The 20,324-nt window shown below is 49.2% G+C and overlaps 9 protein-coding genes across 9 annotated transcripts; 6 read left to right on the top strand and 3 right to left on the bottom strand.

The window, feature by feature from the left end:
• Positions 1 to 414: 414 nt before the first annotated feature.
• On the top strand, positions 415 to 1,646 carry ASPWEDRAFT_46576 (uncharacterized protein). The gene is made up of 3 exons (XM_040836796.1): positions 415 to 874; positions 942 to 1,303; positions 1,369 to 1,646. The coding sequence occupies exons 1-3, from the start codon at positions 444 to 446 to the stop codon at positions 1,386 to 1,388; spliced, it is 813 nt and encodes a 270-aa protein (XP_040683495.1). The 5' UTR covers positions 415 to 443; the 3' UTR covers positions 1,389 to 1,646.
• A 794-nt stretch (positions 1,647 to 2,440) lies between these two features.
• Positions 2,441 to 3,419, top strand: ASPWEDRAFT_46575 (uncharacterized protein). The gene is made up of 2 exons (XM_040836795.1): positions 2,441 to 2,859; positions 2,912 to 3,419. Exons 1-2 carry the CDS (start codon positions 2,800 to 2,802, stop codon positions 3,245 to 3,247), a joined length of 396 nt encoding a protein of 131 aa, XP_040683494.1. The 5' UTR covers positions 2,441 to 2,799; the 3' UTR covers positions 3,248 to 3,419.
• Positions 3,420 to 3,871: 452 nt separating this feature from the next.
• On the top strand, positions 3,872 to 6,122 carry ASPWEDRAFT_188244 (uncharacterized protein). Its single transcript, XM_040832212.1, has 10 exons — positions 3,872 to 4,130; positions 4,180 to 4,297; positions 4,349 to 4,503; positions 4,549 to 4,671; positions 4,717 to 4,889; positions 4,933 to 5,020; positions 5,067 to 5,172; positions 5,225 to 5,384; positions 5,431 to 5,631; positions 5,681 to 6,122. Exons 1-10 carry the CDS (start codon positions 3,894 to 3,896, stop codon positions 5,895 to 5,897), a joined length of 1,578 nt encoding a protein of 525 aa, XP_040683493.1. The 5' UTR covers positions 3,872 to 3,893; the 3' UTR covers positions 5,898 to 6,122.
• Positions 5,942 to 6,552, bottom strand: ASPWEDRAFT_73229 (uncharacterized protein; the record flags this gene model as incomplete). The annotated part of the gene is made up of 2 exons (XM_040839297.1): positions 6,161 to 6,552; positions 5,942 to 6,115 (listed from the first exon to the last, which is right to left on the bottom strand). Exons 1-2 carry the CDS (start codon positions 6,464 to 6,466, stop codon positions 5,942 to 5,944), a joined length of 480 nt encoding a protein of 159 aa, XP_040683492.1. The 5' UTR covers positions 6,467 to 6,552.
• Positions 6,553 to 6,864: 312 nt separating this feature from the next.
• ASPWEDRAFT_188242 (oxidase ustYa family protein) lies at positions 6,865 to 7,999 on the top strand (the record flags this gene model as incomplete). Its single annotated transcript, XM_040832211.1, has 4 exons — positions 6,865 to 7,304; positions 7,352 to 7,444; positions 7,512 to 7,636; positions 7,685 to 7,999. Exons 1-4 carry the CDS (start codon positions 7,001 to 7,003, stop codon positions 7,997 to 7,999), a joined length of 837 nt encoding a protein of 278 aa, XP_040683491.1. The 5' UTR covers positions 6,865 to 7,000.
• Positions 8,000 to 8,994: 995 nt separating this feature from the next.
• On the top strand, positions 8,995 to 9,401 carry ASPWEDRAFT_177551 (uncharacterized protein; the record flags this gene model as incomplete). Its single annotated transcript, XM_040831674.1, has 2 exons — positions 8,995 to 9,067; positions 9,127 to 9,401. The coding sequence occupies 2 exons, from the start codon at positions 8,995 to 8,997 to the stop codon at positions 9,399 to 9,401; spliced, it is 348 nt and encodes a 115-aa protein (XP_040683490.1).
• A 619-nt stretch (positions 9,402 to 10,020) lies between these two features.
• ASPWEDRAFT_122056 (uncharacterized protein) lies at positions 10,021 to 15,046 on the top strand (the record flags this gene model as incomplete). Its single annotated transcript, XM_040829127.1, has 11 exons — positions 10,021 to 10,245; positions 10,295 to 10,823; positions 10,887 to 11,113; positions 11,160 to 11,304; positions 11,367 to 11,501; positions 11,563 to 11,796; positions 11,849 to 12,606; positions 12,671 to 12,833; positions 12,902 to 14,246; positions 14,310 to 14,787; positions 14,906 to 15,046. The coding sequence occupies 11 exons, from the start codon at positions 10,021 to 10,023 to the stop codon at positions 15,044 to 15,046; spliced, it is 4,380 nt and encodes a 1,459-aa protein (XP_040683489.1).
• An 8-nt stretch (positions 15,047 to 15,054) lies between these two features.
• Positions 15,055 to 15,705, bottom strand: ASPWEDRAFT_297955 (uncharacterized protein). The gene has a single exon (XM_040833325.1). It carries the CDS (start codon positions 15,585 to 15,587, stop codon positions 15,234 to 15,236), a length of 354 nt encoding a protein of 117 aa, XP_040683488.1. The 5' UTR covers positions 15,588 to 15,705; the 3' UTR covers positions 15,055 to 15,233.
• ASPWEDRAFT_733487 (uncharacterized protein) lies at positions 15,706 to 18,839 on the bottom strand (the record flags this gene model as incomplete). The annotated part of the gene is made up of 3 exons (XM_040839314.1): positions 15,706 to 18,274; positions 18,386 to 18,510; positions 18,739 to 18,839. Coding segments are annotated over 3 exons (2,727 nt in total), but the record flags the coding sequence as incomplete, so codon positions are not given.
• Positions 18,840 to 20,324: the final 1,485 nt, after the last annotated feature.

Here is a 20,324-nt window from a genome sequence, read left to right as displayed (position 1 = left end):
CGACACTTTATCCTTTCCCCTCAATACTGCTTTTACTCCATCTTCTCCTCAAACTATTTCTTAAACACAATCATCCGATATCCCTGGGATGAAATGGCGTCACATCATCGGCCAACAGTCACCCGACGGAATACAGAAATATCACACTCAATAACCTCACGTGGAGATCTCGGTTTACTGCATTCCGATCGTCAAAATGCATACAATCGGGTATTATTTTCTGGATATTTATATTCTCGCATCTAGCTAACCCCGATAAAATAACAAAAACAGCCTACAATATTCATTCGAAATGGGCTCTATCGAAACCACACCCCAGATCCCGTGGATGCGCCTGGGGGAAGTCGACATCAAGGCCTCGCTGACACCCCCGCCCGCGCCGCTGCCGGAGAATAATACCAGTGCGGGGGAGAACGCGAGACGGCGGTTTGCTGTTACTGGGAATGCGATTTGTACGTCCCTTCTCCCTGGAGTATTTTATTTTGGTAGATGCTGAGAGAGAGTACGTAGTCACGGGCGGTGCAGGCGTACTCGCACTCGCGTCGGCACGAGCACTCCTCGAACACGGTCTCCAGGGACTCGCGCTGGTCGACTTGCCGTCTGCTTTGAAAAAGGGCGAAGAGCAGATAAAAAAGCTGCAGAGTGACTTTTCCGACGCGAAGATTGTGACGGCAGCCTGCGATGTGACCAGCGAGGCAGATGTGCAGAATGCGGTGCAGACTGCAGTGGACCAGTTGGGTAATTTAAACATCCTCTGCTGCTTTGCAGGAATTGCCAAATGCGTCGCATCGGCCGATATGAGCATCGACGAGTGGCGAAAAGTGCAGGATATCAACACGACTGGGTCTTGGATCACGGCGCAGGCTGTTGGGAGGTATACACTCTACTTTTTTCATCAACTATTATCCTACAAAAATTAACCGACCATGTACTGCAAATAGACATATGATATCCACCCAAACCCGCGGGCGAGTCGTCTTCATCGCCTCGATCAGCGGCCACCGCGTCAACTACCCCCAACCGCAGATGGCCTACAACGTCTCCAAAGCCGGCGTGCTTCACATGCGCAACTGTCTCGCAGCAGAGTGGACACAGTACGGCATCCACGTCAACTCTGTGTCTCCAGGCTACATGGACACCGTCTTGAACGAAGGCGATCAACTGGCCGCCCATCGGGGCGTGTGGGCGGACCGAAACCCGATGCGGAGAATGGGATCGCCGCAGGAGTTGACGGGGCCGGTGGTGCTTCTGTGTAGTGATTTCGGGGGGAGCTATTTGAATGGAATTGATATTGTGGCGGATGGTGAGTTCGATCTGGGAATATTTTGGTTTTGGTGGAAATGAGTTTGCTAATTGAGTGATGCCTAGGGGGTGGACTTGTCTTTTGATCTGTGGATATGATTGATGGAATAGCTTTCCGTGATGCAGAAGACTGTGGAAACCAGTGGAGAGGGTCGTTATACTTGATGAATAATTACATGAACACCATGCATTAGACTGCATGCGAATCCCAGTCCGCTTGAGAATTCATAATCTCACGATGTTCAATCCAGCCCCTGAATGTTGGGCAGGAAGTAGCATCCTCTTACGGAGTAGGAGTACTCGATAGTCGATATCTGAACAAAGAACTGCTGTCTCGAATCTGGGCCATATTCCATCTGGGCCACCAGCAAGTCCAGGCTCGTGTGGACCAACGCCAACCTTAAAATAGATGGATATAGCTCCGATGTGACCTAACTAGCTGTGGTAGGGACAAACTAATCCAAATACCCATCGAGGGAAGATTTTGAATAAATGTCAGTGCCAAATGAACTTTGTACGTGGCGTGGTGGAGTTATCCACCATGAGAGAGAGACATCGCAGACATCGTGGAGGACAATCTTGACATGGATAGAACGAAGAAGGAAATAGCTGACGAGACACCCAAGACCAAAAACAAGAAATACTGTATCCACGTTGCAGGGTCGTTGCAAGCAAACAAAACAAGCATTAATTCCTCCTCTCCACGAGTGTCATCCCCCTATCCTCCTGGCAAAACCGGCTAATTTAATCGACGATGATTCTCGATGCGCCAATAGGAAGCAACACCGGCCCTGATATCTCACCTGTAGGGCGAGACAAAGAAACGGTGGTTTGTGATGAGTGCAAAAAGCAAAAACCAATAAATGCAGGCACGCGCATAAGCACTTTTCCCCCAGCGAATGAAGTTGATTGTGGGTTGCTGTTAGTGGCATTTTGTATTATTAGAAAATGCATGGGCCAGGGGTGACACTTCTGGGGATGCACGTTGGCGATCGAAATATTCCTGTGTGAGCTGTCGGACGTCTGATTATCATTTACATCATTACGAGTACGAAGACAAAATTTAATAAGGAAATAATCATGAAATCCTCCTTACATTCCTCTTGTGTCGAGTCAGGGATAAATGTGATGTATAACTGCTCTCTCCAAGGCTGCCGCAAGTGACAAATGACTGCATCTGCCGTGCCCCGCTGTTCGCGCCGTCGCAGATCCAACGCAATAGCGCCATGACCAAACAAGATTTTGCTCAAAAATTAGTTGATGAGCTAGTTGTTTGTACGACTGGCATCAGGTCTGGACTGTACAACATCACCTTGCATGTCGTGTCTATCAGGGGATACGAAGCTCAGTGGCAATCATGGCTATATAAACTGCTCCCATCGCCGGTGTTTCCTCATCCATCAGCAGCGATCAAAACCAACTCCAGTCACTCTTTACTACTTCTCTTCTTTCTTCAGTCTTTCTCGGCTTCTTTATCCCTCACTTCAATCAATCAAAATGAAGGCTACTTTCGTCATCCTCGCTCTCTCGGCCCTCGCTGCCGCCGCTCCCGTCAACGTATGCTTTATCCATCTCCCAATCACCCATTATCCAAACTAACATTATCCAGGTCAACGCTGACGCTGAAGCCAACGTTGCCCTCAAGCGTGGCGATGGCAAGCTCATCGACGTCGAGGCCTTCGAGCACAGCTTCAACTCCCGCGACGACGGCCTTCTCGGTCTCAACGTCCTGAACCACAGCTTTAACAGCGGCAAGGGCAACGACGACAAGGGCGACGATGACAAGGGCGATGACAGCGGTTCCGAGCAGCCCCCCTGCGGCTGCGAGGAGCAGGGCAGCGGTGACGACAACGACGACGGCGACGACGATGACAAGGAGCACGACAAGGACGGCAACCTCATTGACGTCAACATTGGCAACCACAGCTTCAACAGCGGCAACTAGAGTTATTAACTTGACTCTGGCCCTGAGCTGATCGTGCCGGAATGTCTGGAATGGTGGTTTTCGCTTCCAGCCTGTATTATTTTATCTGCTGTTTCTTGACCACGGATTTGTTGTATGCCTTGCGGAGTACTACTACTGTCTATACTTGATACCATTTTTATATACGTATAATCAATATTCAACAATATCCACTGTCTATATTTCGTTTTCTGTGTAGTTGTCGCAGTTCTGGACAAATTAATTGGTAGTTATTTGTCGATCGATATGTGCAGAGTGTGGGGTGCATAAATAATGCATGCATATATTCCGTGCATAACTGTACAAGACAAACAAGCTCCTTTCCCCAGTTCTTTAATTCTTCAACCATCAAAACAATCTGTTGCAATCGACCAGATGCTCGATATCAATGATATTAATTAATATATATTAAATCTCGATATGAAGTGGCCAATAGCACAACCCCATCGTTACAGCCGACGCTCGTCCGACGGAACAACCAAAGATAACACAACATCGCCTTACTACGTCCGCATCTGCAGTGCGACTCTACAAATGAACTTAACCCAGGGGTCAGAGGAATACAAAATGTCGCGTACCCGCCTCCTAAATTGTCCTGATGGAAGTCTCAGACACAAAGTGAGGTACAATGCGTTTCTCAGCCGTCGCATTACTGGCCTCCTGCACATGGGCATCGCTGGCTACGGCCATCCGCCCTCCTAAACCGGTTCCCCGGCCTGTATCTCGACCAGTATCCAGGCAATCGTCTACTTTCGAAGGCCAAGCAACGTTCGATCAGCTTTTGGATCATCATCATCCAGAAAAGGGCACTTTCTCGCAACGGTACTGGTGGAGTACTGAGTTCTGGGGAGGGCCGGGTTCGCCGGTGTGTTGGATCAATCTGGATGGCTTGTCTGTTGCTAATGTGAAGATAGGTGGTGCTGTTTACTCCCGGCGAAGAATCCGCAGATGGATACGAGGGCTATCTGACCAATAATACTCTGACGGGGGTTTATGCGCAGGAGATCCAGGGCGCGGTGATTTTGATCGAACGTGAGCTTTTCTTTCATCAAACAATATGAGGATACCTGCTGAACATAGTAGACCGTTATTGGGGTGGTTCTTCGCCGTACGAGAATCTGACGGCGGAAACGTTGCAGTACCTCACGCTCGAGCAGTCTATTCTCGACCTGACCTATTTTGCCAAGACGGTTAAGTTGGAATTTGATTTTAATGGTAGCAGCAATGCGCAAAAGGCAGTATGTGCATCTTTCCATAGTATTGACTTTAGCTAACGGCCGTAGCCATGGGTATTGGTTGGAGGCTCGTACAGCGGTGCATTGACGGCGTGGACGGAGGCTATTTCTCCAGGGACGTTCTGGGCATACCATGCTACCAGTGCCCCGGTCGAGGCAATCTACGACTTTGTATGTCTGTCTGTAAGTAATTATACGAATCTGCTGACGTTGTAGTGGCAATACTTCTATCCCATCCAACAAGGCATGGCTCAGAATTGCAGCAAAGATGTCTCGCTGGTGGCAGAGTATATCGATCATGTTGGAAAGACTGGCTCAGCCAAAGAGCAGCAGGATATCAAGGAGTTGTTTGGCCTCGGTGCCTTGGAGCATTATAATGATTTTGCTGCGTAGGTTATCCACCCTATACCAGAGAGAGTCTAACGTGGGCAGAGTTCTTCCCATCGGACCGTATCTTTGGCAAGAAAACACCTTTTCCTCGGGATATTCCGACTTTTTCCAATTCTGCGATTCTGTCGAGGTAGGAAACCTCGCCCTATCAGCATATTGCGTGACTGACCGATCAGAACGTCGAAGCAGGCGCAGCAGTCGTCCCTGGGCCAGAGGGAGTCGGTCTGGAAAAGGCTTTGAAAGGATATGCCAAGTGGTTCAACACGACTATGCTTCCTGGATGTGAGTACCCTCTCTGTATTTCAAATGGCCATGATCCATCTAACAGTTTCAGACTGTGCCGACTACGGGTACTGGAAAGACGAATGGAGCGTCGCCTGCTTCGACACGCATAATGCCTCCAGCCCTCTCTTCACGGATACCTCGGTCGAAAACCAAATGGACCGTCAATGGCAGTGGTTTCTCTGCAATGAACCGTTTTTCTGGTGGCAGGAGTATGTCTCTTCCTTTGTGAGGTTAATATCTGCTAACTGGATACAGTGGCGCCCCCGAAAACGTAAGCACCATCGTCCCCCGTACCGTCGACGCAGCATACTGGCAACGACAATGCTCGCTGTTCTTCCCTGAAACGAATGGATATAAATATGGCAGTGCTAAAAATAAGACTGCTTCCACTGTCAACGACTGGACGGATGGTTGGTTCTTGACTAAGAATACGACTCGGTTGATATGGACGAATGGGTAAGTTATACCCCACAGATCATTGCTACGTAAAGTCTGACAAAGATAGACAATATGATCCCTGGAGAGACTCAGGCGTCTCGTCTGCCTTCCGACCTGGTGGCCCTCTCGTCAGCACCCCCAATGAGCCAGTACAGATTATTCCCGGCGGATTCCATTGCTCGGACTTGTACATCAAAGATGCTACTGCCAACGCGGGCGTGAAGAAGGTAGTCGATACTGAAGTTGCACAGATCAAAGCTTGGGTTGATGAGTACTACAAGTAGATAAGATTCTTATATCTTAAATCCAAAATCCCTATGATTGAATCTCACTCAATCCCACAATCCGGAAACTTGACCCGAATCCGTGTATTAATATCTTCCATCGCATATCCCTCTCCCCGCTGCAGCAACATCTCCCCACAATGCTGCGTATGTGTATACGGGGCAATATACGTATCGATAGCCTCCTTCCCGGGTCCCAGCAGCGCGCGGTGCATTTTCTGCCACATGTACACGCAGTGCTGTACGTGATACTCCCAACTTACATATAGTCCGTCTAGTTCGCCGCGTAGAGCTTCCTCCTTGGGGACGGGCTGTGTCTTGTTTCTATCAAGATACCATTTCCAGTCGACGAGGTCGTCGAAGGAGGAGGATAGTTCGGCGTCGTAGCACCGGTCTGGGAGCCAGCAGAAGGTGATTATGTCGAAGTGGCACCCGGCAGTGTGGGCTTGCGCGGAGGTGTTGCCGCAGGGTGATTTCATGAGGCCGGGCGTTGAGGGTTTGGAGGAGGGGATGTAGGTGTGGTCTGGGGAGTCATGGTTGTGGTGGGAGGAGGAAGATGTCAGGTCCATGGGAGATAGAGAGGCAGAGGGCTTCCAGTATATCACGTTTGAGACAGATTCAGGAGAGGCGAGGTTGAGGGTTGTGATGAGGAGACTGGTGAGAGTCAAGAGGGAACTGAGAATGTTATACTTGTTGACTGAATCCAAAAGAGAATAATTCTAAGTAGGTTCAGGATGAAGGAAGAACCAAGAGCTACCTGAAAGAAGGAAATGGATGGTATGTCCTCTATGGTTGCATCCGAAATGATTGGCAACGATAGAAGATGGGATGTGGTGTGCTGCAAGACGTCTGACATGCATATCACCCCTCCTTGGCCATGAATTCGACATTTCGTACTTTTGATTTAATATCCGCGATAGAGATGGACGTAAATAATTGATAACTGGTTAATTGCTACTCAAATAACGGAAATTAATCGACAGTCTGTGCCCGAGATTGAGTATGTCCAGCCTGAGAACGCTTTATCTTGTCCAGCCAAATCCTGCTTGATTTCAACAGGATCTCCTGTCTTCTATGATCTTGCGACTCTGAGACAACAGAACATGGACAGCTACCAGGAAATTTTCAAGTGGGCCTTGCCCTCGAAAGACCAGCGCAGCCACTATACAGCCGTACACGCAGGGGAAGAGAGCGGAAGCTCAGACGAAGTAAACCTTTTGTCAGAGAAGATACTGAACAGGCAGCATGGCAACTCTAGCAAACACCGTCTGATTCTGAACATCATATTGTTCATCGCACTTATCATCGGCGCAACTTCTGTCTTCATAGCATTCATGACTCACTATACCATTGTCCGACGAAATCTGGTCAGCGTCAACCTACCATATGGGAACCCGATCCCCCCAAGTATGTCCTGCCAGAATGGCACAATTTGACTCCGCTAACGACTCCAGTCCCCTTGGAAAAAAGACATTTTGGCCCGGCCGAAATCTTCACCGAGCGATCAAACCCCCGCAGCGACGCTGCATGGGAGGCACTTGCAGGGCGTAAGACACCCCATTCATTCTGGTGTATTCTCTTGGACCGAGTCAGCGGCTAATCTGTGAAATGCAGCAACGCTGAATGACCAAGGCTTCATCTACATTCCCAACTGGGAAGAGCTAAAGCTGCCCCGGGGGGGTGTTGTCCACGGAGAAATGATGTACGGGATAAGCATGTTCCATCAGCTGCACTGTCTGGTAAGACTTTTCTATGCTGCATGTGGCAGTAAATTAACTACCGCGCAGGGCGCCATCCGACATACATTCTGGCAGCTGATGGACGGCAAGCTGGATCCGGCGGCCTTTGAAGCCATGGACGGGGATACGACCGATCCGGGATTCATCCCCAAAGGACATGGTCTATGGCACATTGAGCACTGCTTCAACTATGTGCGCCATGCGTTGCAATGCTATGGCGATACCACGATCGAGGTCCCAACGGACTTTAACGGGCAGTTGATCTTCATTGGCTGGAACACGACGCACCAGTGTCGCAATTTCGACGCGATCTGGGACTATACCGTCAAGCATTCGACTTTGGATCACTTGGCATGGATTTAGCCGATGTAAGAGAGGGGAGGGAGATGGCTCGGGATTAGGGATTGGGGTGGGTGGCACGGACACGCTATGGACATAGCACAATGAATGCAGTTTGCAGATAACATAGGGCAATGTATTAAATAGCCAATCAAACCAGGTGTGAAACAAATTAAGGGATGCAAATCTGAGGTCATATCAGCCTTGGGTAGCGCAAGGCAAGGGGCAAACAAATTAGTCGTCCAGCCGGTCTTTGGCTGACGGCGATTCGGCGATCCGGCGGGTGGAAGCGGGGAAGCTATCCACTACCTTTGAGCACCGATCATCGAGATGCAGCAGACCTAATAAGCCCCATCAATTAGATAGCCAGATTTATAGTATTCATGCAGAAGAGATTGACTTGGCAGATCCGATACTGATAAGGAACGACAATCAATGGAGTTGTATCCATGCGATTCTGTCGACAGCCAGTGATGGGATGATGAGATCCGGGTTCCCCGAAATGGATTTCTCAGCGTCAGACATCCAGCCCTTCCATTGAACCCTGAAGATAGCAAGAAGCTCGATTTATCCACGCACTGGTGATGCAGCATGGATGTGATTCCTCATGCAAAATGGGGAACATCGAAGGGCTTATGTCTCAGTTACCTCTGCGGACGGCTGTTTTGGGAGGGATGACCACTTCTTTGCTTCCTGGATAGGAGATGTCGGGTGTCGATTGAACCTTCACAGATTGACCAGTGGATGAAATCACGTCGAGGAGGAGGTCAAGCGACACCATCATCGTCATAGTCCGCTCATCGTTGCAATCTGACATGCACTGCATGAGGGGGATGGCCTACCACGGCTTCGAGGAAGCAGATAAGCCATCCATGGTGCGGGGGAGGCTGTTGTGTAGCACATATAACAGTCAGATCCTCTTTCTCGATCAAAACAGATAAGAGAAGAGCAACTCGTTACCTCCTGCTATCTAGAGAAATTTCACTTCATTTCCAGGATCAATACTCTTCGTGGCGACCATGAAGCTAATCAATGGTCTTTCTATGCTTACCCTCCTTGCGGGGCTGGCGATTGCCGCACCTGCAAACTCGAGTACTTATCAATCACACGGAATAAAAGGTCTTGACTGGTCCACGGCTGATATGGTCTAGGGGAAACTCTTGACAAGCGTGAGGATGCCGAGACAGCAGAGCCACTGCAGTGGATCAAACGCGATGATGCTGAGACAGCCGAACCACTTCAATGGATCATGCGTGTCGATGCTGAGCAGGCGGAGCCATTGCAGTGGATCAAGCGCGAGGATGCTGAAAAAGCAGGGCCATTGCAGTGGATCAAACGCGAAGACAGCGAGACGGCCGAGCCTCTGCAATGGATCAAGGCCAAGCGCGAGGAGGCCGAAAAGGCGGAGCCCCTTCAGTGGATCTGAGTATTCGTAAGTCGTGTCTTTTCCACAATCCGGTGGACGATGGTACTGACATCCAAGGTCAATTGGAATCGTGCCTAAAGCCGACGCTGGCTGTCAGCAATTGATTTGGGGATTTGTAGGAGGGTATTCAGCCTTGAACTCGGGGAGGAGTGTATCTAGCTCACGTCTAGTGTATGGTAATTCAATAGGTATGGAGAGATGAAAGCAATATGAGGAAGGTCCATGTTTCATGACTGGATGTGCGTAGTCGTCTGCTTGTCAGTAGGATCAGCCAGCAGTTTGATGCAAATGAATTGATCAGCCATCCAATTGTCTGGGATAAGGGAAATTGAAACCTCAGGCCTTCTTGAATGACATGTGACACGAGGTAGCACCCGCAATTTGGGCTTTGTTTGAATGCTCCCCCAATCCACCAATCGGAATGCCCAGACCTGACAGGGACCATCTTATCTGCATGACTAAGTGACCAGGTTCCTCACTCCTCAGGCAGCATCGCGTGCGTGGACTCTTTGTCTGTATTTCCTCCACCCCACCAGAGACTTTCCTCTCCATGTTGGATCAAGCGTTTACTGTCTGTTCTAATCACTCTATCAAGGGCCTCGGGGTGATGGCGATCGTGATGGACTTGAATTCCTCTGTCTCTTGGGCGGGGGATATGTCAGATAACACATTCGGACCTACCAGTCACTCCAGACAGTTCGACTTCACTCTCACCTTCGAGCAATCGATCCTGTCCATCATTCCTTCAGCGGTCCTGCTCCTGGTTGGACCACTCCGACTGCTGTATCTGTCTCGGTGTCAGTCGAAGACCAGTTCTGAGCATAAGCACTACCTGTTGAAGCTGGTAAGTGGCCTCTCCCCCTTACTCGCTTCCACCAGCTGATCGCTCCTAGGTCGCAGCCTCGATAAATCTGGCCCTACAAATATCCCTTCTCGCTCTATGGACCGTATCACCTTCCGCGCGGACTTCAACGAGCACCCCGTCCGCGGCCATGGGCCTCGCGAATGCGGTGATCATCATTGGACTTTCCTATGTCGAAGACAGAAAATCAACCAGGCCCTCGGCGCTACTGACCGTCTATCTGCTGCTCTCGATCCTGTTCGATGCGACACAGGTTCGAACATTATGGCTTACCCATCGAACCCCCATTGCAGCGGTTCAGAGTTCGATCATCGGGACGAAAATAGTGATGCTATCATTAGAGTCCCGAGGCAAAACGTCGTATCTACAATCTCCCTACAAGGAGTATCCACCAGAGGCGACCAGTGGCATTGTAAATCTGAGCTTCGTCTGGTGGTTGAATAGACTCTTTGCGACTGGCTATCGAAAGCTAATCGGGAGCCGGGATCTCTTTGATCTTGATCCTGGCCTCGCATCAGCTACTGCAGGTGAACGATTGAAACGCGTGTGGAAAAAGCATGGTCAGAAAATACCTCCCCTGAAGATCGTATATATCGGAGCGGTACTATACTAATCATGTATAGGCATCTCTCAAGACAAGCGCTCCTTGCCTTGGGCCTTTATCCGATGTTTCTGGTGGGAGTTTCTTACGGTGGTATTTCCTCGACCGTGCATGATTGGGTTCAGCTTTGCCCAACCTTTTTTGATCTCCGCGGCTATAAATTTTGTCGAGAAACCGACAACCCCCGAGACGCGAAGCAATGGATATGGCCTTATCGGGGCTGCGCTCCTGATTTACCTTGGACTAGCGGTATGACCCATATTTCGGTTCGTTTCGTCGCTAACCTCGACAGCAGTTGTCCAACGTTCACTACAGGCAACAGTTCTCTCGGGTGACAACGCTATTCCGTGGTGCCATGATTTTTTTGATCCATGACAGGACCTTGACGCTTCAGGATGGCTTACACACGGAGAGTGCCGCTCTGACATTAATGAGTACCGGTGAGTAGGAAACGCATCTGATCACTAGAACTTATATCCCAACGCTCATGGTAAACTTTCAGACATTGACGGAATCATTGAACATTTGGAGAACTTTAATGACGCGTGGGCGCGCACAATCGAAGTGGCCATAGGTACCTGGCTACTTGAGCGCCAACTCGGTGCCACTTGTGTGGTACCACTTATCCTCACTATCGGTGAGTAACAGGGACTCATATTACTAAAGCAGTAGCCTTCAATACTGACAATCCTTTCAAGCATGTCTGGGCGGACAGAAACTGGTAGCAAGGACAATTGGGGAAAATCAGCAGAACTGGAATCTTGAGATCCAGACGAGAGTCAAGAACACATCCTCCGTGCTAGGGTCAATGAAAGCAGCCAAGATATCTGGCCTTTCCAACGCATTGGCCCAGAGCCTCCAAAGGCAACGAGAACAAGAGCTCTTTGTGTCTCGCGCCTTTTTCAAAGGTATCATGTGGTTAAATGGTCTAGGTAAATAACCCCGGGTTCTTGCACTGGTGATTTCTCCACTAATATCGAGCAGCAAGTGTACCCCGAATATGGTCGCCTGTTATCACGTTCATTGTCTATGCAATCCAGGTACAGATTAAATCGGAGTCACTTACCACCATCAAGGCCTTTACGGCTTTGAGCATTATCACCCTCGTCACTACGCCCGCTGAGCGACTGTTGGCCGTTTTACCCCAGCTGGCGGCAGCAATGGGATGCTTCAGCCGGATACACGAATACATGGTCTCTACGCCAGCAAAAGATAACCGTATTGGAGGTGAAGGATCTGAATCGTTCGATTTGGAAACTGGACCATCTTTTGAAGAAAAGAAGACGCTGCCGCGGATGCTAGTCACAGAATACGACGAGCCGGAAGCCGCCATCACACTGAACAAAGTTACCGCCCTACCTTCCCAAACAGCCTCATATCCTGCACTGACTGATGTATCCTTTACGACCAAGACTGGGTCCCTGTTGGTTGTCACTGGCCCTGTCGGCTCAGGTAAAACAACCTTACTCAAAGCAATCCTGGGAGAGCTTGACTGTCAATCAGGGATTGTATATGTCAGATCCAGGAGGATATCCTATTGCAGCCAGAATCCGTGGTTGCTGAATACGACAATCAAGAAGACAGTCACTGGTATCTCCGATGACGAGGTTGACGGAAAGTGGTATAAGACCGCCCTATATTCATGCGACTTAGATGAGGATATCCATTCTTGGCCTGAGGGGGACCAAAGTGAAGTTGGAAGCAGAGGACTAACTCTGTCGGGTGGCCAGAAACAGCGACTGGTACGTCACACATATCCGCATTCACAATTTGATTCAAGTCGTTGACATTCATGCCATTTCGTAGGCACTGGCTCGTGCAGTCTATAGTCGCCAAGATATAGCTTTACTCGATGATGTATTGAGCGCCTTGGACGTTCGGACCCAAGATATAGTAATCCAGCGACTTTTTGCGAGTGATGGGATATTTCGCCAGCTAGGAACAACTGTGATTCTAGTCACGCACAATGGTAAGCCTCCTCCGCTTACCAATTGAAGTAATCCTGAGTGATTGATTGACAATGTCTTTGTACACTAGCTCGACTGCTTCATGCTGCAGACAGTGTGATCTCGCTGGGTACAGACGGGCGAGTTCAGCTCGAAAAAAGGACTGGAGATGACATTGGATACGCAGGCTTCTTTCAAGATACTCAAAGCTCGGGCAAAGGAGAGCAAGACGACCCTAATGACGAAGTCCAGGATCAGGCAACCACCTCGCCAGCATGCGCCCCTAACCTCATAAATGATATCGAAGATCTCGATCGATCGAGGCAGATGGGAGATTTGTCTGTGTACTCTTACTATGCGCAAACAGCTGGTCCAGTCATCATCACTTCATTCCTTGTCGCCCACGCTGTTTTAGCTTTCGCTGAGAATTTTCCTCAAGTGTGGTTAAGCATGTGGACCAAGGCAGGGGGCAGACACCTTCCACTCTACTTATCTGTTTATGTGGCTTTGGCACTCGCGGCATCCGCTCTTACTATTATCTGCATCTGGCTCGTATTTCTTAAACTGATGCCGAAATCTGCCATTTCTTTACACTGGCGCCTTCTGGATGCTGTCATTCAAGCACCGCTCTCCTTCTTCGCTTCTACAGATAGCGGTGTGACCCTCAACCGCTTCAGCCAAGATATGACCTTGGTTGACCTGGCTTTGCCTATTGCGCTGATGTCTACGAGTGAAGCATTTTTCAGCTGCCTCGCCACTGTTGGCTTAATCGCGACGGGATCTGCGTTTATGGCTGTGACCATCCCATTTACCCTGGTTACACTGTACCTGCTACAGAAGATATATCTGAAAACAAGTCGACAATTACGGTTTCTTGATCTGGAGTCGCGAAGCCCCCTGTATTCCCACTTCACCGAAATACTCGAAGGGCTTCCCACAATCCGGGCTTTTGGCTGGCAGGCGGCCTCAACCAAGGTTCTGATCAGGTACCTCGACCAGTCACAGAAGCCGTACTATATGCTACTCTGCGCTCAGAGGTGGTTGAATCTGGTTTTGGATATTGTGGTCATGGCGTTAGCAACTATTGTGGTTGCATTGGCTGTTAAGCTTCGCGGTAGCACAAACGCTGGCCTTCTTGGTGTGGCCTTGAACAACATCCTGGGATTTAACCAATCACTATCCTACCTTATCACATCGTGGACCACGATTGAAACTTCCCTCGGTGCGATAGCTCGTGTCAAATCTTTTGTCGAGTCTACTCCGTCTGAAATCCCGCCACACGGAAGCTCAGACCCACCGGTGGGGTGGCCGACAAAGGGGGAGATCAGTATCCAGGATCTCTGTCTGAGTTATCGCGATGGGGCCTTGGTCTTGGACAATATTTCAATGCTGATATCTCCAGGTGCAAAGATTGGAATCTGCGGTCGGACTGGAAGGTATGTTGGCTATGCTCCAGCAATCGTATATATATATTCTGACAGTCCTTGCCCACGGTCTAGTGGCAAAAGCTCTCTCATACTCGCTCTACTCCGTCTTATTCATCCAACACAAGGCAAGATTATCACCGACGGCATCGATACGGCAACCATGTCTCCGCCCGCCGTGCGTGACGGGCTCATAGCCGTTCCGCAAGACCCATTCACGCTACTAGGCTCAGTCCGATACAACGCAGATATTATGAGCGCGTCTAATGATGAGGAAATAATTGCTGTGCTGAAGCAGGTGGGTGTGTGGGAGGCGATTCAAGCGCGCGGAGGTCTCGATGCCATCCTCGAGGACCATCCGTTATCACAAGGAGAGCAGCAGCTGTTTTGTCTGGCACGGGCCATCATCAAGAAGCGGACCACCAAACATGGATGCCAAGTGTTGATATTGGATGAGGCCACGAGCAGTATGGATGCGGAAACGGACCGACAAACTCAGAAGGTTTTGAGAGAGGTGTTTCACGATTGCACGGTGGTTAGTGTGGCTCATAAGGTATGTCCATGTGTTTCCTGCTTTCCCTGCACTAGTCGAATTGGAAACTGTTTCACTTTCTTTTCTTTCCTTCTCAGCCCTCTTTAATGATTATATACGCGAACTCACCTTGACATAGCTGGATACAATAATCGATTTTGATCGCATCGCGGTCCTGGAGGATGGACATCTAGTCGAGTTTGATACGCCGGACAAACTTCTTGCACGGGAGGGTGGTTTATTCCGTCGGATGTATTATGCCACAGACATCATAGCGTAACGATAACATGATTTGCAAGCAATATGATTCCCAGTTCATAGAAAGACAGTACATACGACCACAGGGTGTGGAGAACAGGGCTTCCCGTCCGCTCAGCCGTACTTAAGCCACACGCCGGCAGGTTAGTAGTTGGGTGGGTGACCACCAGCGAATCCCTGCTGTTGTATGTTTTTTCCTTCTTCCAAGTTTATTTTTGTATTTCTCGTCTAATACGTTTCTCGTTACTTGTCCGTTCATCCCTGTTAATCTTGCGGCTTAGGGGTATTTCTATTACTTCATCAAGTTGCCTGATATGATGTTTTTGGGCCATGTGCAACTTGCGCTGATTCCTTGGACACGGTCTGATGTCTTGCACATTCGTGGCCAGGGTCACTCTCAGAGAATAAGCAGCTTGTAGAAGGCTTGAAGTATACAGCAGTGCGTTCAGAACGTTGTTGGAAAGTGGCAGTCCCCCCTCCCAAACATACATACCACGCAACATGATCGTCCCTCGGATGAGGAACTGCTCTTGTTCATGATTATCCAGTTTACTGGGCCCCATAAAGCCGACATAGTCTGGCAATTTGGTGGGCAATGGTTACTGATATCCGAGTTTAATCAAAACGAGAGGCTGATAGCCCAAGTGAACGGTTTATTTTTCAATAGTGTGGATGCCATATTTAGGTGACAGTCTGTGGCTAATGAGATCAACAATTCCAAAAGCAATGAAAGTGACAAAATGATATTCTCAGCTGCTAGGCTCAACCTTGTAAGCTCTACCAGACTTCCGTTCAATCCATGCATAACGGTGCTTATCGTTCGCATTTGAGGAGCCCCAGGTATTTCTGTCTGGCCCTTTCAAGTACTTGCCAAACTCCGTTTGATCCACATGCAACTTCCGCTGATCCACAGAGGGAAGATGACCTTCCTCGAATTGCGCTGACGGCGATATTTGGCTCATGGCCAGAATCGCTTCGAGGGAACGGGCACCATGTAGAACGTTGGGAGTAAACAGAAGCGCGTTCTGAACTTCTTCTTTGATTTGAAGCTCGTCCCTGACCTTGAAGCCTCTTTCAAACATGCTTCGAAGCAGTATTGCGCGCCGAATGGGGAAATATTTCCCATCATTTTCGTTGAGCTTGTTGGGTCCCAGAATGTTCACGTACCCTTTCAGGGCACCTTTGAAGTCTCTCATGAGCTGAGGGTTCTCCGCACAGTGGTGGAACAAACCGATCGAAAGTGGCTTGTCTGCCTTGTTTTTTTGCAGATACCAGGTGGCCACATTCTTGAGAGGCTCATAGTCGTTGCCTGTTTGTTTCTTTTGGACGTGACCTCGAAGTCTGCTCACAAAGTCGGGCAGCTTGGCGCCTGGAAAGGCTTCGTAGTTCAGGTTTGTTTCTGGAAATCCATTGAAGTGGGGGGTCCCCTGGTCAAAGACAAAGATGGCACGCCCGATGGGATGGCGGCTTCCATGATCGAAGAACTCGCCATCTTGCATCGGAGCGAGAAAGTATTTTAGCCATCCCAGCTTCTCGGCGCCGAAATTGCTATCGAAGTTTTTAAAGAAGACAAGTGGAAGGTTCCCTTCCAGTGCCTGGTCACGGATTTCGTAGAACCTTTTTTTCAACTGGTTATATTCAGTCATCTCGGACAGGTCCAATTCAATTGTGTTAAAGTTTTGCTTGCCGTCAATATCTCCAAGAAACTCCTTGAGTTTGGTTTCTGGGGTCTGACCTTGGCCGGGTGGAATGGCATGAGCGCTGGAGCTGATGGGTTTTATGTCTTTGAAGAAGTCACCATAAGTGGTCTTGGTGCCTCCGATGAAAATGTAGATACCACGGCCTAATGGTCGAGTCACCTCGCCATCCATGTACTTGCCCTCTGTGATGGGCTTGATAAAATGCTTGAGCCACCCCAGCGATCTTCCCCGGAAAGTCGAGTCAAATTCATCGAAAAACACAATCGGCACCTTTCCGGAGAGTCCCTTGTCCTGAATAGCTTGAAATGCCTGTCGGAGATCGTCTTCCTTGCGAAACTGCGAGAGATTGAATTCTAAATCCGTGATTTCTTTCTGATGGGCAGCCAGGGTGGCCTTGATGACCTCCTTCACACCAAAGGATTTCCCAGAGCCCGGTTGCCCAAACACGGCAATGGGCAAAGGGGTCTTGTTTGTCTTATCCTGATACCAGCTATCGACCGTGTTGGCAATTGTTCGGAAGCCATCGACTTCTCCCCGATCAGCCGTCACCAGGTTGCCAAACTGGGCACTGGGCATGTATGGCAGTACACATCCAAAGCCATGTTTTAACGTATCCCATGCAGCCTTCTCTGGGGGGCATGGCAGACTGTCAAGAACTAATGGCTGCTTGAAAGCCTTTTCGTCTGTATCTTCTGCTTTCGAGACCAAATCCAGCTCGACAGACACCAACACCGGTTCTGAGACAGTTTCAAACTTCATGCGGTGAAAGACTGGATCGGTCCCGCGGGGCTTGCCCTTGGGGAACTTGATGGCTGCGAAGCGACGAGACCATCTGATCCCAGTCATCATTGCATCTCTGGCCTGCCTTATTCCGAGGTTTTCAATGCAATCGACAGACCCTTCGGCCAGAGAAGCCACCAGACCAGCCACCCAGGCAGCCTTCAGCTGCTCCCTCAGCTGCTCCCTCAGCTTATCCGTCGTAATTTCCTCCGTGGTGTCGGGGTCTTTTGTATTGTCCACATCCTTGTCCGAGTAAGAGCGAAGAAAACTACCTTTGGCGCTGGTTGGCTCGTAAATGAGATGGGCCTTGGTGTCTGTAGCTTGGAAGCCCTTGTAGATTGCACCCTCAAAGCCGAGCGGGATTAGAAGGTGGAAATACTTGTTCTGCGACCCTATTTTGCTGCATAAAGCTTGGAGCGCGTGGTTCCAAATATTTTCGACTGTCTGATCCCACGACAGACGACGATCTTTTTCCTCCGACCCTGGTAGTTCTTCGGCGTCAAAGACAAGCAGGACGTGTCTCTTCGCTTCCTGGGCCTTGCTTGCCAATCCTTCCCACGTTCGAAGATTTCTTTCCATGTCACCTTTCTCCCCCCATTTCATCTTACCCACGATGACCTGGGAGTCAGGCTCGTCAGCCTTCCTTTCGTTTATAACGTCAACTTCGAGGCCGTCGGAAATGAGAAACTCGGTTGGTGTTTTCTCTGCTTGCGCCGGGCCAGGCTTTTCCATGCTACCTTCAAGCAAATTGTGCAATACCGATTCTTTGTCTGGTACCTTGAAGTTGATTGCTTTCTGCGCCGTGGGTGGGGCGCCGACGAACTCAGCTAAAAACGGGAGTAAGCCACTGTGGATGGGGAATAAGTCTCGGTGATACTTACTGTCTCTGTAGCCGATACCATAAACCAGTTTGCCCTTCTGGTAGTGGTTTTTTACATTCCCATGGCCCGCTGCGACATGGACCTGGATACGGTCACCGTCCTTGTGTGCAGTCCTAGTCAGTAAACTCGTTTCAGGAAAGTGTCATTACCAAAAAGCAACTCACCTTCAAAGATTTCAATAGGTCGCTGTGTCTGGTGAAAACCCTTCCTTCGTGCTGGATGAAAATGTGTGAGCTACATTCGTCGTGAATCCAAGGATTGAAAGAAGATAATCGATGCATACCCATTCGTGTTTCGCTGCCACGCACCGATTCTCATGGCTCATCCATCTAGTATCTTTTCCAGAAATTGACAGTTCGAACCATGCCCGTTTATCTTCGGTGGGTTTAGGCTCTTGGTGGGAGAAGGTCGTGAGCTGAATACTGTTGAGCCGCTCCAGGAGTGAGCCGCTCAGTTTCTAGCCGAGTATTACAGATTAGGCTTTTTGAATGATTGTCAATGGCAGAATGGAATCTTACTGGTGATTCAAACCACAGCCTGGTCCGCGCTTTCTCGGCCTCCCCTGACAAGAACTCGCATGACTCCTTGGTGTCTTTTGATTCGGTCACAGAATAACCGCATGGGTAATCACAATTGATGTCTGGAACTTGATCAAGAGTAGACTCATCAATAGATGGAGTAGTGGACGGAGTAGTAGACGGAGAATTAGGCACAGAAGGAGACCCAGTACGAGAGCTAAGAGACTCAGGAGAGGGGCTTCTACCGTCACCACTCATTTTGGTTTTGGTGCTATCGGGCAGTCCTTGGTTCGTATTCTTGCTTTCTGGTATCTATTTGCCAGGAACAGAAGGGGCTTTTATGTCTTCTCATATCCGAGGACAGTCGACATTCTTGCGAAATTGAGAGAAAGCAACTTTCCAGATTTCAGAACCAACTCACCAGGCCGCACCAGTATCCCGATGCCCAACAGCCTACATGTAATTGCATCACTGTCTCTGTTGTTTGCAGGTCCACATCCCATACAACACAGACGCATGTGTGTCTAATCGAATCAGTCCTCTCGTATTATATCGCAATACTCGTAAAAGAAAGATGCGTAACATATCACATTCCCCCGTATAAATTCCGCGTTGTCGTGTTCTTCCTCTATCGACCAATCTTCTCGCCTTGGCCATGTTGCCTTGTTGATCGGCATGTCAGTTGACCTTCTCCTTTGGATCTCATCTGCCTGATTGAACCTGCTACCAATGGGATATTTCATATCATCTCTGAAGATCTCTATTACGACATTCATCTGCCCAGCGAACACCATCTACAGCATAACTTGCAACTCTGAGTAGAGTATCTCGGCATCTCCGGACCTAGTCAGACCAATCATAGCATAAACCCACCATTCCTTAATAGATCAGTTGATACAGCTCATCAAATCCATGGCGCCGAATCCACCACATTAGCTGAAGATGTTTGATAAATCCAACCAATACCAAACTTGGAACGGGCCGTGCCGACTCCACCAGCCCCACTATTCTGGGACGAACAACCAACGGAAATGCCACCCCCAACTTCCGGTCCACTCAGGATGTATTCCTATTAGCCTTCTCATCCTCCATTATATTCTCATCTTGTAGTTCTACATGGATGGAACGGGTGAAAGTGGGGTGATGACCACCATACATGAGCTTCTATCTTATCTTTCTACCCAATATGGATGTGTTTCAGCTAGGATCAGCGTTAATCGTGGCATCACAGGCAAATTCTCAGCCAGCCTCTTTCAGCTGAGGCCACCAAGGCCCCGCATTTGAGGCATATCGCAACCCCACCTTAACGAGAAAAAATATTCGAGTCATCGCCCACCTTTGGGATATTGGGATTGGTTTTAGCTAGGCCTAAACTATGACAATTATAATTAATGATCAAACGTAAAACGTTATATCAAATC

The sequence above is a fragment of the Aspergillus wentii genome, assembly GCF_001890725.1.
Source record: "Aspergillus wentii DTO 134E9 unplaced genomic scaffold ASPWEscaffold_10, whole genome shotgun sequence".
NCBI lineage: Eukaryota > Fungi > Ascomycota > Eurotiomycetes > Eurotiales > Aspergillaceae > Aspergillus > Aspergillus wentii.
Note: the sequence above shows the minus strand (reverse complement) of the source record. Positions and strands in the feature narration are given on the sequence as shown.

Coding starts and splice junctions, on each gene's coding strand:
- ASPWEDRAFT_46576 (XM_040836796.1), top strand. CDS start 444: ATGCGATTTGTACGTCCCTTCTCCCTGGAGTATTTTATTTTGGTAGAT. Junction 875..941: donor ACGGCGCAGGCTGTTGGGAG/GTATACACTCTA, acceptor TACTGCAAATAG/ACATATGATATCCACCCAAA. Junction 1,304..1,368: donor AATTGATATTGTGGCGGATG/GTGAGTTCGATC, acceptor AGTGATGCCTAG/GGGGTGGACTTGTCTTTTGA.
- ASPWEDRAFT_46575 (XM_040836795.1), top strand. CDS start 2,800: ATGAAGGCTACTTTCGTCATCCTCGCTCTCTCGGCCCTCGCTGCCGCC. Junction 2,860..2,911: donor CTGCCGCCGCTCCCGTCAAC/GTATGCTTTATC, acceptor AACATTATCCAG/GTCAACGCTGACGCTGAAGC.
- ASPWEDRAFT_188244 (XM_040832212.1), top strand. CDS start 3,894: ATGCGTTTCTCAGCCGTCGCATTACTGGCCTCCTGCACATGGGCATCG. Junction 4,131..4,179: donor GGGGAGGGCCGGGTTCGCCG/GTGTGTTGGATC, acceptor ATGTGAAGATAG/GTGGTGCTGTTTACTCCCGG. Junction 5,385..5,430: donor CCGTTTTTCTGGTGGCAGGA/GTATGTCTCTTC, acceptor AACTGGATACAG/TGGCGCCCCCGAAAACGTAA.
- ASPWEDRAFT_297955 (XM_040833325.1), bottom strand. CDS start 15,587: ATGGGGCCCAGTAAACTGGATAATCATGAACAAGAGCAGTTCCTCATC.